The sequence below is a fragment of the Corvus kubaryi genome, unplaced genomic scaffold (genome assembly GCF_017639235.1).
Source record: "Corvus kubaryi isolate FWS band 111438036 unplaced genomic scaffold, C.kubaryi_AGA036_p1.0 37347, whole genome shotgun sequence".
In the NCBI taxonomy this organism is placed as follows: Eukaryota; Metazoa; Chordata; class Aves; order Passeriformes; family Corvidae; genus Corvus; species Corvus kubaryi.
Genome location: NW_024581113.1, coordinates 509731 through 524205, shown reverse-complemented (window position 1 = coordinate 524205; position 14475 = coordinate 509731). Strand labels below are relative to the sequence as shown.

The window sequence follows — 14475 nt, the reverse complement described above, 5'->3', positions numbered from 1 at the left end:
GAAAAACTGAAAATACTTCTGGTGGCCCAAGGCAATAGCGTAGGATCAAGTGACAGAGGAGAAGGGGACTGTACCTTAAAGTGAGCATACAGCTGTAATGTCAGGAGTAGCATTTTTTCCTCTTGTCACAGACCTTACTGAATCTAACCCAGAACATGCCTGCTGTATTGTCCAAGCTTTGCTGTGGGTGATGGATCCTGCTCAAGCAGGTGTGTGGCATATTTATGGGATGCTGGGGTGCAACTGCCAGAAGGTCTTTTGTGTAATTTGTCCTCCCAGTGTCTCTGACTGTCTCTGGCTGGGCATCAGCTTGAACCTTGTAGCTCTTAGTGCTGGCATACTTCCATTATTGAGCCGATTTCTAATTTTAGATTGTTGTAATGTATTCCTTGAATTCCTTTCCTCCTTTCCTCCTTTCTGCTGGCTGACAAAGCTTTGACAAATGGAGATGCTAGTTCTCTGCAGTTAGCCTGCTGGTAGTTCATTTTCCTGTCACTTGAAGTCAGTAAAGTTTGGCTGTCTGACAGCAGTAATATTTTTGTTCTTTGTGAAAAAAGACATGGACAGGGTGTGCTTATGGTTTTTATCAAAATTTGTAGATTTAGAAGTATTCTTTTTAGTCATCATTCTTTACTTGCAGATGTTTTTGATGCTTTGACTAGGTGAAACTTAGACAGTACTGGAACCTCATGACTTCTGCTGAGACCTCAGAGGGTCTTGATGCACGTGTGCTCTGAATGATGTGAACAGCTTTGTTCAGGGGAGGGAACAAAGTCAAACGTAACTTGTACTTGCTTTGAACTAGGTATGGATGTCAAAGCTGAATTGATGTGTCTCTTTATTTCACATTAATGCCTTTTACTGGGGATTCACAACTGACACTTATTAGCAAGACAGAGCTGGCAGCTCCTGCACTGAGCTTTAAACACAAGTGATGACTCGAGTACATGTGTATGTTCTTTTGCTAGATGCAATCCATGTTTTGTTTTCTTTCAGGTTTCTGAGCTTCTTGATCTGAAGCTCTCCTGTTTATTTTGGAAACCTTGCTGGAAACTGCACAAAACTTCCATGGATTCTTTACCTTGTCTTGCTCACAAAGGCCATTTATGATTCCAAGAGGGAACCTGGGATAAGGAAGGTTCTTTGTCAGACTTGGGGCCTGTTTTGGTCTCACTCTGAGTTGCTTTAAGTGGGTTTTGACAGGTCTTCAGATGATTCAGAATGTGGCGGGTTGAGTTCTCGATTGGCTTCTCAGTTCATGCCTGTTTTACCTGAGTTTGTTTCCTTTGAGATCAGATCCTCCTAAGCAAGTTGAGTGGGCTCTGGAGAGTTTGGTGAACGTAGGTCAACTCTTCCTCAGCTGTTAAGTCAGATGAGGTCTACTGGCCATTTCTGGATCAAGTAGCCCATTGAGTTGGGCTGCAGGAGTTGCAGGCTTGGCTATACAAGTGTTCCTAGAAGACAGCCACAGTGTCACTGTTTGACCATGTGAAACCTTTGAAGCCTGTGGATGACAGCCTTGATCCTGGCTGAGTTCACTAAAGGTTGTTGGCTTTTCATTTGGTCCTTTGCTCTGGATTTAGAGCACACATTCCTGTTCCTTGGTATTGCCACCGATCCTGACACTGAACCACTCCTGCCTTGGTCCTGGAATGTTATCCTGGGAAGGTCTAGTCTTTATATAATATCCTTGGAAGGCAGATTTTGTTTAGAGCAGTGGTGGCGTATATGCTTCTGGAATAAAAGATTAAATTTGTATTCAAGCCTATTTTTGACTGGGGTTGTGTGTTGCCTTGGTTTTTTGAACTGTGTCTGAAAGTACTGATTTTTGCTTAGTGAGAAGGCTGTGTGTTGCTGTTGTTGTTTTGGGGTTTTTTTTAGTAGGCTTTGAAAGATTGAGCTACAAGACTCTTTTTCAGGATAAATCCAAAATATTTCAGAATATTTAAAGGAGACTTGAAAGGGAGCCATCTGTGTTCTGTGTAACTACTGATTGTCTGTGTGCAAGTCCAGATACCTCCCTGTTTGATCAGATGAACTGTTCACTTGATTCCACAGCGTGGACACCCAGCTGACACACAGGCTCGTGCAGCTGGGTGGAATGAATCCTGCTGGTGTTGTCAGTCTGTATCCCAATCTTAACAGTAAGTGGGCTGGTAGAAGGTAGGAAACAGGACCAGAAGAGAATATTCCCAGGGCAGTGAGGCTTAACATGGGCTAATGACTCATGATTACCACTTAGGTGATTCTAGTTAGATGTTTCATTCTCTTTCTTGAATTTGTGTTTGCAGTTTCATTACTGGTTTGGGGGTTTTTGGGTGGTATGTGCCCATCTCTCCTTTGTGTCCAACAGAAGGCTGTGCTGAGTTCACCTTAGAAAGTGAACTCCCACAGAGCACTCAGACAGTGAGGCAATGGATGTGTCATAAGCCCCTGAACTCAGCCAAGACCTTGACTTACAACAACTTGCTCTGGAACAAAGGAAAGGAAATGGCTGCTGATGGCCTCTGGATGTTGCCGAAAAATCAAGAAGTATGGCGGTGCTAGTGGTAATGTTGAATAGATGGTACCATCTGGTGTGCCGGGAAAAGTATGCCAGAGAATAATTTCCATAAGAGTGTGAGCAAGGATGCAAGGAAGCAAAGGCAGCTTTGACAGCACTCCATTGGCTGGAATGTGTATATAAAGTCAGTTTTCTGATTCAGCAGAAGCTCCAATCTTGATCTTGTGTTATCTCCCATTTGTTTCTCTGTAGGCTTTTATGTGTCCTCCAGTTTGGCTGTTTTGCCAGGTGTGCAGTCCCAGTATTGTACTTTTTTTCCTGAACCTGCTTGTCTGATGCACACATTCCTTTGCTTTTTCTGAGGTAGCAGTCCTAGCCTGTCCTTAGTTTTTCCAGACTCCTGATCATTTTTTTACTCCTAAAATGAACAACCAACTAATTCAGTGACAGCCTCTAGAGCAAGGTGTTCTATACTGTGCATCATGCACAACTGGACCTTCCTACAGATCCTATCCTAGTCATATCACTGTGTTGTTCCATTTATATTGTAGTACCTTTGCATTTTGACAACTGTGTGGGACCATCAGAGCATTTGTTGGGGCAAATAAGTGGAAAAGGATCATTGTGTGTGTCTGTGCTGGCTCAGCAATATTTCTCCCCAGATCTATTTCTTGAATTAATCTACCCAGTGAGATGTTTGGGTAGCCTATATTTTTTTCTCCATCCCACCTATGCTGTGTTGTATATTTTGCTGTTGACTTTTGCTTGTTATCTTACCCATTTTCTAACTGGGAGTTTTTTAATCTTCCTTAAAGTCCCTCCAGATCCCAGCTTACCTTTCTGCCTTCTGTAGCTTTTACTGTCCCTTTTCCTTTCTCATGAGTGTATCAGACCACAGATGATCTTGTGTGATGAATCCTGAGGTATTAGCTGACGTGTTGTTGCTATGCTGAATGCAGCACTGTTTTGAAAGAAAGATTTTTAATAGCCAGCTCGCTAAGTGTGAATTTCCAACTGGAAGTAGGGCTGCACAGTAATAACTTATTAATAATCTGTGCTGACCTAGTTATTGGGCTGTTTACTATGGGAATATGCCTGTTTGGCCCTGTGGAAGGTCATGAGGAAAAATGACAAGAGGTTGCTCTGGACAGCAACTTTCAAAGGGTCATCAAGTAATAGCTTCAGAGACAAGGCTGGCTGTCAGGCTGTTAATATGGAAAAAACTGCCTTCTTCATGTGGACCTGTTTTTCTTGACCTGGGAGCCAGAAGAGCAAATTATGTGGGTCACCTTTGGGAGGAAAAAACCCTGCTCTTGGTAGGCAGGGCCCTTTGTTCAGCAAACTGGACAGATGCACAGGACTGGCCTTTGGTGGTACAGAAGACACTAAAATATCATCTAAACCTCATTAAACATTGTGTACAATCCATGTTTAACTATCTGTCTGACCAAAACTTCATTTCCTCTCTTAAGTGTTACTGCTGTTGTTGGAAAGAAGCGGCACTCAGGACTTCCAGGGCAGTTGTTGAGAGGGAACAAAAAATGCTTAAGGGAAGCGCTGCAGCTTGGTTCAATGAACAAGTTCTAAGCAAATCAAGGGAGCCCCTATCTATCTCTGCTGTAAACCTGAATTTCCTCCTGGGGCAGCACAGTAGGCTTTAAATATATCTAAGAGAAACAAATATAAAATAATTGTCCTTGCATAGACATTTACACTTGCAACACATGAGGAGTCTGTATTATACATGATTATATATAACTATATGCACATATGCTGTCAAGTCTCAGCAGGAGGAGGATCAAGGAATCACCTTCCAGGAAAGGCAGAGGATCCTGACTTGCCCCCTGAATGGGTGGCTCCTCTAGAGCAGGCAGGCTGACAATCTATCTCTAGAAGGTACATATCAAATATGATGAAACTTAGACATCTCTAGCTTTGAGTTTATGTCAACTGAAGTGGTGGAATCCTATTGTGAAACAGTCTTTAATTTTGCTTAGAGACACAAAAAGCATAATTTGGTTGAGTTTCAAACTAAAAAGAAGAAGAGACTGAGAGCAAATGAAGCTGTACTGGTGGCTTGTACACCAGTTTTGAGGTAATGCAGTTGGCAGTTCTTTGAGATGTGACACTGAAGTAACTTTACCACCAGAGCAGGTAAAGCATCTTGTAAAAGATTCCAGTGGATGTTTTGTTCTGTTTTTAAAATCCTTTGAATGTGATGCAAACTTCATTTAACTTATTTCTTGAAAGGTTAGTTTTAACTACCATGGTTATGTTTTACTGCAGAGATGTATTTGTTAGGAGGGAATGACAGTTTGCATCTGCCATGTTCTGGACAGTGGTTCTGCTATCTCCTTGAAGGGTCTTTCCTTGAATTTTGGCAAGAACATCATGGAGTCAATAGGCATTATCATTTGCTTTTAAAAGTATCACCTGTCATTGCTTGGTAGGCTTGTTCTTTGTTGTAACAGCAAAGAATTTATACATAGCACAGTCAAGTGGGTAGCTGGACTTTTGCCAGGCTGTGCAGTGAAGGGATTCAGGCACAGCACAGATTGGGAGCTGAGCTTGCTCTCCCTACACAGTCGAGGAGCTGGCTTTTTGAGAGGCAGCTTGATATTTCCTCTTGTGTACGTTGTACCAAACCACTTTGTACTTTTCCAGCTGAAGAAGATTGGTGGAGGTGGCTTTGGGGAGATCTATGAGGCGATGGATTTGCTGACCCGTGAGAATGTGGCCTTGAAGGTAGAATCAGCTCAGCAGCCCAAGCAAGTTCTCAAGATGGAAGTGGCTGTCCTGAAAAAGCTGCAAGGTAAGGCAAAAAGCCCTTTGGAAGTGATTCAAGTCACTGTGCATGTTAACAATCAGAATCCAAAGTCGCAAGTGGTTTTTATAGTTTTCTCTTCAGCTTCCATCTATATGTGATGTCATGTTAAGTCATCCAGCTGAGAAAGTTGTTATGTTCTGCAATTCAAGTGAGGTCCAGCAACAGGGACTGTTTTGTCTGCCAGGGTATAAGGACAGTGGGGAGACTTACACTGAACTATTGGTACACTGGTCTGTGCAATCTAGTGATACTGATTAGAAAATAAGGAATAGAGGAAGCAGCATCTGGCTAAGAAATGAGGTTGCCTCCCAGAGGACCTGGAGCACTGTAAGCATGACAGAGGCTCCAAGTAAAATGGTTGTCTAGTAGAGGAGTGCAAAAAGTGGATAATAGGAAGTATAGGGAAACTGACTATTAGATAATTTTTCATGTACCTCACTGTCCTGAAGGCAAGGTGTGAAGTGATGTGCCTGTTCTTAATTAGAGTGCAAGGGAGGTGTCTTGATGCAGCTGTTCCTGGCTGAAGGACGGGGGCTTCTACCAAACAGATTGCTGTGGAGGGATGTAAGCAAGGAATTTCCAAATCTGCCTTCGAGGAGTTGAGAACTGCTGTTGGCTGAAGGGCATTGTGCATGGATTTCCTTGTTAAGGCAAAGCCAGCTATTGCCAGGTATAGTTTCTGTTTTGTAGTATAATAAACATTTGAAGGGATGTTCCTTTCTGCAGGATTCCTTCTTGGGCTGAGGAAATGCCTTCTGCTGAAGCAGTGAGTAATATCTTTATCACTAGGGCTCATGCTTGGGAGATAGTGTTGTGGCCCTATGTTTGTGTCTATACCTTTGCCTTTGTACAAAATCTCCAGAGAGATGATTGTATTTGAGGGTGAGACTGTTGCAAGCCTTGTGAAATGAGCTACACGATGTTTGTGACAGATCGCCTCTAGGTAAAAGCCAGTGAATTATTTTTGAAGGTCAAATTGTTTTCCACATTTCTGCTCTCCCAAGAGGAGGACTGATAAGGCCTCTTTTGAATACTCTGGGTTGTAATAAATGCAGCTGAGCTCTGTAAAGGAGAAATCAGCCCAGGTCATTATAGGGACTCTTGTTGATCTGTGAAAGGCCTGGATACACAAACTCCGAGAGGACAGCAGAGCAGGTGTCTGAGGTCTGAAAACACTGCAGTGAGGGCAAGCAAGGCTGTGAATGAGATTTTTTTATTTTGTTGTTGCATTTGAAACTACTCTGAATTGAGTGAGGTTATGACTGTGTGGAATGACAGATTTTAGAGTACCAAAAGACAGTGCTGTCATGCTGGCCAGTGCTGTCATGCTGGCCACTGCCAATAGGTGCTGCATCCAGGGCAGGGAGTGCTTGAAAAGCATGACCTGAAATCACCAAACCAGGACTAGCATCAGAAAATGTACAAGGTGTTGACTGATACATGTGTTTATTTCTGGAAGATTGTTGAGAATACCAAATGCTTGAAAAAACACCCACATTTGTGCATAGCATGATGCTGGTAACTGGGGAGAGGGACTGGTGGTGTGTGGAACTAGGAAAAGCCCCTTGGCAAAGCAGTTAGTAAATATTCAGGGAAAGGACAGAAAAGACAGAAGAATCAGAATTGGCTGTGCATCAGCTATCTTGCATGTAAGAATGACACATTACTTCAGCCATGTTTTTACAAATCAAGCTGTTCTGTGAGGAATTTAGCTTTTTTTGTTTGAAGGTTAATCCCCAAATGCTTTACTGAAATAAATGATAAAGTTAAATTAAGAAATTGGGTTGAGAGCATGGGGAATCGTGTATTGTGTATGTTTTCACTGTGAGTGTTGCAAAGAGGTGAGAAACATTTCAGAAAGGGAGATACTGTCTTTTTCCAGCAGTTGGAGGGTGGGGTAAGTTGGTGGTATTACCATGGGTGATACAGTCAGTTCATGGATTTCCAGATGAAAATCAAGGGAACAGTGTTGTCTAAAATTCCTCTGTACTTTTCTGGTAGAATTGAAAATTGCAGTCCCTCTTAAATAGTCCAGCTTTATTGTTTTCTATTTAGGTGTCACACCAGCCTCAAAGGACTAATGAGCTGCTGCTCTCTCCAGAGGTTGTGAACAGAGTCTTGCAAGTTGCTGGAGTTCGGCAGAGTTTGGGATAGAGAAGGTTGGCCATTGGCCCATACTGCAGACCTGGTTTGGGTACAGCCTGACCTTAGAGTGCAGTAGCTCCTGGTTGGTGTGGACTGCAGGCTGTTGCCAACAGTTCGGCTTTCTTGGACAGTTTGTGGGATAGCCACATAGGGAACATAGCTGCAGGTAGGTCCCTCACAATGTCCTTCCTGCACCAGCAATCCACACAGAACAGCTGGAGAAACAGTCGGGTACTGACTCTTCTATAGAGTCTCTGTACTTTCTAATAAACACCACGTGTAGTTTTCTGCTGTGAGGGTGGTCACGTGCTGGAACAGGTTACCTAGAGAGATTATGGTATCTCTGTCCATGGATGTACTGAAAACCCAGCTGGATGTGGTCCTGGACAACATGCTCTAGCTGTCTCTGCTTGAACAGGGGCATGGACTAGATGGTCTCAAGAGGTCCCTTCCAATACAAGTGGTTCTGAGATACTTGAGCTTAGCTATGTGAGATCACTACCACTTCAGTATCTCTCCCCTGCTCTATAGAGTCATTCTGTTCTGCTCACACTTGATTTGATTTTTCTAGCTGTATAGTGCCTTTTCTGTATCTGTTTAGTTATTAATATGTTTCCCAAAGGCAAAGTTCTTTCTAACTTGCATCGTTACTTGGAGGGATCGTAAATCATCTTCTGACCAAACTTCCAAATCTGTTAATTGTCTTGGATCTGTGAAACACCAGCAGTGGTGCCCTTTTATGCTTTGGGCAAAACACAATTGAGAAGTCACCTTATGGAGTTTCTTGCTCAAGCAGGTGATGAGCTGGAGCTCTCCGTTGTCCTGTTGTTGCATCTTTGCCCAAAAAGTTTTAGCAACATTTTTGTCTTTTTCTCGCCTTCCGTGGACTGTGTTAGTCAAAATCAAAACCTTTTGGTCTCACAAAGTTGCTGTAGAATATTTCCTTGTTCAGGCTGAACTTGCAGCACCATTCTGTCTGGTGCTACTCTTTCTGGCCAATTCTAATCAGAGCATCACAAGATAGCTTTTTATTTTAATCCTTGTGAAGCACTATTTGGCTTACATTGTCTTGTTGCTCCTAGAGAAGCTAGTAGAGAATTACACTACTAGGGTTGAAAATCTTAACCAATAACAAATTCAGAAACTGTTTCAGGGATAGTTTGGGCACATCTGCACAGTGAACTTGTGCATGAATACAGCTTCTCCGACAGAATTCTATTTTAGTGCCAAGCCCTCATTTTATTACCTTAGTCACTACTGTAAAACTATCTTTAAGCAAGATGTGTGTGATTGTACCATTTGCACACAATTTTAACCTATTGGAATTTTCTACTTTGCAGGCAAGGATTTTGAAACCAAGTCTAAGCTGCACTGGCAAAACACTTCCTGCAGATTGTTTCCAGCAGAGGAGGTTGCTGGTGTAGTTGTACTCGCCAGTGTTTTGCTGTGTAGACAAGCCTTTGGGTCATGTGCTTTAAAAAGTAAATGGAAGTAAGATCTGTGTGGCTAAGTGAATTAGTAACTTGCATATCCAGAGAGCAAGAAAGGCTTTGGTTGGGTTTTCTGTGCCTCAGCCTCTTAAGCAATGTCTCCATTAGTGAGCAGTACAGTACCTGCAGATCAGTGGGTAGCAGCAGCTGTTCAGGCCTATACATCTCCAGCAGATATGGCTTGGGGGTTTTACATTATAAACTTCATGGTTTCAGGCCATTTTGCTTTGGATTAATTTGCTTTGGGTTTTTTAATCTGCCCTCCTGTCTGAGGGTCCATTTGTTAGTTTTCACTCTGCTTTAGGATTTGGGGATTACTTGGTGTGCACCTGAAACAGAACTTCATGGTCTGTTTGCTCAGAAAACCTTACATGACCCAGAGCCACTCTTGGAACACTGACACGTGGTAGTTGTAATGATTTAAGGCAATATGGGGGCTTTCTTTAAAACCTCATTGCTTTTATAAACCAGGACTCTGAGGCTCCTGGTTTTTTGAATCAGGAGGAGAAAAAATAGGATGGCTTCCTATCATTGAACACATGGAAGGAAGAGTACTATCATGTCTGGATGAGCAGATGTTTTTCCATCTCTTCAATGCTTTTCTAACCCTTTGAAATACCAACGGACAGCAACCTGCTTGTTCTGTCTGTGATTTTTTCCCCAACCCTGAATTTGCTGTGGAGCAATATTCAGGTGGCAAAGGAGCATTAGTACTGTCTGGACTCAGTTTCCTGTCTGTGAGATCTTTGAGGTTAATCAAAATGCCACATCTCTGTGAGAACAGCTCTGGCATAGCTTTTGAGGTGCTTGGCTTGGGCTGTCTGTCAGTCTGCCTTTCTAACAGCAACCTTAATTGCAGAAACTGTAAACCAGTATCTGTGATGAAATCCAGTGGACTGCTGCAGAGAGGGGTATAGAAACTATCTTAGGTGGCAAACCAGGAATTGTGTTCTCTCTTAATGCTCAGCTGGGGCTGTGTGAGGCTCAGAAGCAGATGCTTCGAATTCAAAAGTATCCTCCCTGTCCTTACCCACTTCTTGATAGGTGTCTCTGGGAGCACCCTGGGGTCTTGTGAGACCAGGGCACTGCAAAAGGATCTCTCACAAGGAGTGCACTTTGTATGCCTTCTGGTTCATAGGCTCTCTAAAATATGGATATGGCCACAACATTCAGTCTCCTGTGATGGGATTCTCTTTGGAACAGCCTAGCAGATTGTAATTTAAAATGGCCAGATTATTCTGGTGCTGAGCACTGTTTTCTGTTCATCTGCAGTGGCAATGTTGCCCTGGTGTGAGGCTACAAGGCCCTAAGTATTTGCTTTTGATCTCACTCGGCTGCCAGGTGTTCCTAAGCTCTCTTCAGTGTGGTGTTTTCTTTGTAAATGCCTTCTTCTCAGTGTAACCAGTTTCATTGTGTAGGACTCTGATTAATTTTATTCTGCAGTGCAGAGATCTTCTGCATATTGAGTAGTTGTGCAAGATGCAGCCTGGTCACAGGCAGTGTAGTTTCTGAGTACCTGATTTTGTTACAGCAAATAGTAAAGCAAGTCTGTGCTGCTCGTTCCCTCTTTATTGCCAGGGGTTGGACAGATAAGAGTTTCCTAGCAAAATATTGGAAGGAAAAGGACCTTGTTTTTCTTACTCACCAGTCCTAGTTTTTGTTGTTATTGCATTTGTGAGGTTTTTGTGTTAAAGTGGTGCCTTAACTCTCTGTGATTCAGTTTCTGTTACTTTTGTGGACACAGTTTGTGTTTCTACAGTATTTTGCTAGGTTGATGTAAGCAAGCTATCTGCAAAGACTAGAAAGCAGAGTACATTACCCTTGGCAGGCTTTTAGGCCATCACAGGGTGGCAGATTCACAGACTTGCTGTAACTTGAGCTTCTCTATCCAGCACTACATTCTTCCATGTGTAGGAGTGTTTGAATGAACTGGCATTTGGGACACTTGTTTTCTGTGCTAACTGTGGTGCCGTTCGGTGGGGGAAGGTCATGGGATGGCTGAAAAAGGATTTAAACCACACTTTTTTTACGACTTACTGTGCTTTGACCTGTGTGGGATCTATTATCGCTTATTCATCTTAAAGTTGTTAGTCTTGGGAAACAACTAGAGGAAATTATGCCATGCAAGCTCAGTCAGTTTTACCTTTTACTGTTTGATTAGGGGACAGTGACAAGCCTTTGGGGTTTTGTGTCCAGTAGTTCATTGATTTATTACAGAAACACTAGCAAGCTTAACCCAGTTGGTTAAATCCTAGCTGATGACTATTGAGTAGTGTAGTTATTTAAGCCTTACTTCCAGCACAGAATTTGTTTTCTTTCATGTCCAAAATTCCTTTGTCCAGCTGAGTTGACAAGTCCCTGAAGTCAGCTGGTTTGTCTGGCCAGAGGTGAAACTTGGTACCTGCAGAGGAAAGACGCCCATGTGAGCCAGCTCTGCCAAGCTAAAGGCAGCATTTCCAAGTAAAGTTAGAAGATGATGAAAATAACTCTCATTTCATTTTCTAGTCCTGATGAATCCTCCATTTCTTTACAATATTTGTACAGAAGTGAATTCAGTATCCCCACAATACAGAATCTGTGATAAGCTGATAAACCAGATACTGACAGGCAAATAAAGAAGAGGATAGCTCCAAAATGTACATTGTACTGTAGAGCATTGAGAAACAACTGCAGCTTTCCAAACACCAGTGAGAGCAATTGTACAGCTACATGTGAACAGCTGGGCATATCATAGAGACTCCAGCAGTGCCAAGTGCTTGAGCAAGTTGTGTTGTGCTTAGTGACCTAAGCACTTGGGCTTTTCCAAGTCAGTGTGACACAGATCCAGAAGAAAATTTAGGCTGGCAGGGAGGACCTCTGGAGGTCTCTAGTACAGCCTCATGCTCCAAGCAGAAAAGAAATAGATCTGGTTGCTCTGGGCTTTTGTCAGTGAAATCTTGAATAACCTCCAGAGATGGAGATCCTACAGCTTCTCTGGGCCCCTGTTCCAGGGCTTCACCATCCTCGTGGGGGAAGAAGAAATCACACCTAATAGGAACTTCCCACGTTGCAGCTCATGCCCAGTGCCTCTCTGTGTACCTCTGTCATGGGTTAACCCCAGCTGGCACTAAGTACCACACAGCTGCTCACTCAGCACCCCTGCCCCTACGGAGTGGGGAGGAGTGAAAAAAATGTAAAACCCATGGGGTGAGATGAGAGCAGTTTATTAATTGAAATAAGAACAATAATAGTAGTAATGAAAAGGGAGATAACAAATGAAAGGGAGAAATAAAACCCAAAAAGTGCAAGTGATGCACCACCCTCTGAGCAATGCCCACCACATTCCCAAGCAGCCATCCATGGCTCCTGGCCAACCTGCCCCAGTTTTTATACCAGGCGTGATATTCCATGGTGAGCAGTATCCCTTTGGCCCATTCAGGTCAGCTGTTCCAGCTGTGCCCCTGCAAGACCCCAGAGAACTCTCTGGGTTGTTCATGCACTCTTGAGTCAGACACATGGGAGAAACACAGACAAGATCTTCTCAAGAGGTCAAAACAACAAAATAGATTTTACTGGCAGCTTTAGAGAATCAGAGGACTTTGGCAGAAGGTTTAGAGCAGCATTCAATCAACACAAAACACTTCTCAAAGCATTGACTTAGCCCACTCAACTTCACAAACTCTAAGCCCGTTTGATTTTACGTTAACCAAAAAGAGGGAATTAGAAGAAGGAGAAGGACAGAAAAGAGATAGAAAAGGACCCGTGGAGCTACCAGCTCCTGGGTTCCAGTGATGTTCAGCTGATAGAAACTCCGAGAGGAGTTAGGGTCAAGACGTGTGCTCATCTCATGTTCAGCCTTAAATACCCCTTGGCCTTTCTGGGCCCTTCCCCCAGGTGGGACTTCTGGTCATTTGGCTACTCAGGAGCTTGGTTAGGGGCTCCAGGGGTGGGGTGTGGGGCATTTTCTCCAGTGTGACAATGACTGGCAGCTCTGCCAGGCTGGCATACTGGCTCTAGGGGTGCACTGCCAGGGCAAGACCCAACCTTCCCTTTCCCCACAGGCATGCACCCCAAAATGTCTTGAGACATCAATCTTTGCTGTCTCTCACAGCTCTCTCCTGGCTTCTTGTGCAGCTCCTCACTGGCAGAGCAGGGGAATACTGAAAACTGGACTTAGGGTGGGCATTACTAAGCAACAGCCAAAACATCCCTGTGTTACCAACATTATTCTCATCCTAAATACAATACACAGCACTGTACCAGCTATTAGGAGTAAAATGAACTCCAGCCCAGCTGAAACCTCTGAGAAACATCAGGCTCTATCTTCTTGGCACTCTTGTGTTAGGTAGCTCTGACCAGCAGATAGTGTCCCTTCTATTGCCTTCCTAAAGGCTGAACAAACCCCGTTGTCTGGCTCTTTTTGTTAGTGTTACATTCTCCTTTCCCTGCCACCATCCTGGTGGTCAGTGCTGAACTTGAGATGTTGTGTCAGTGTTGGTCTTGTGCAGGAGAAAATGCAACAATTGGTAAGGTAACAGTAATAAGAGTAACAATTGCTGTGAGATCTATGATAATTCATGCAATAGAAGTTACTTCAGTGTTTTGGGTGAACTGATAGGAATGAGACAGCTACTCTATGGAGATGAATCACAGAATTTTAGCATAAAATTAAAAAAATAAATTTTTTAACTTCTTTGTGGAGAAGAGTGGTTAATGGTTTTCTGGTGAAAACACAGGAAATATGGAATCTGTTACAAAAAAACCAACTTCAAGTTGCAACAATAATCTCACATATTTCCTTCTTAGTGTTGATTTGATTCGTTTCATTGCTGCATCGAAAATACATTAGGAATGTTTAAGAACTTAAAATGAGTAGAAGATTGGAATGAATATTAGTGTCCGCCAGTTGGAAATTGATCCATATGAAAAAAATAGACTCAAAAAAGGATCATAATTTAGGTTCTTTTAGGGGCTGTGTAATGAAAGCTTTTCATGTAATGAAAGTTTTTAAGTATTCAAATGGGGACTTTAATCGTATCTCTAGAAGGTGATGAATATCTCTCTAAGGGTGGAAGGGGTTTTTATACATGAGAACATAATTATTGACTGTAATTTTTAAGTTTCTTCAGAACAAGGATGATGAAGACCATTTCAGTGACTGAAATATTTCTTACCCTGTATTATGGGACGTTATTATATTCATTGTAGTTAAAAGACCACAGTAGAAAGAATGTTTTTCTATGGCTGAACATTAAAATTTTGCCTTAACTAAATGCTTGTGAATAAAATAAAATACTCTGAAACTTTCCTCCAGTGAGTGCTTATGAACATTGGGCTGATGTGTTCCTCCAATGCTAGTTAATTAACAGGCCAAAACTCTTTAAAATCTATTACCCTGTTCTTTCCTTTATTTTAGTAACAAACAAATACAGATACAGAGAATATTTTCTATGGTATAACTTGTGACCCTCTGAAATATCTGGGCAGCTGTTGAGCAGAGCAGTCTAGTACAGGAGCAAGTATCATCTGGC

At 42.7% G+C, this 14475-nt stretch overlaps 1 protein-coding gene across 3 annotated transcripts in view; it reads left to right on the top strand.

Moving 5' to 3' along the window:
• TTBK1 (tau tubulin kinase 1) overlaps window positions 1–14475 on the top strand; it is a 109075-nt gene that overhangs the window by 19101 nt on the left and 75499 nt on the right. For 2 of the 3 annotated variants that reach the window (XM_042031907.1, XM_042031908.1), the window contains exon 3: window positions 5168–5315. In XM_042031907.1, the coding sequence (XP_041887841.1) occupies window positions 5168–5315 (148 nt within the window). Of the gene's footprint in view, window positions 1–4840; window positions 4845–5167; window positions 5316–14475 lie in introns of those variants that run through there. The other variant, XM_042031909.1, reaches the window with a different exon arrangement.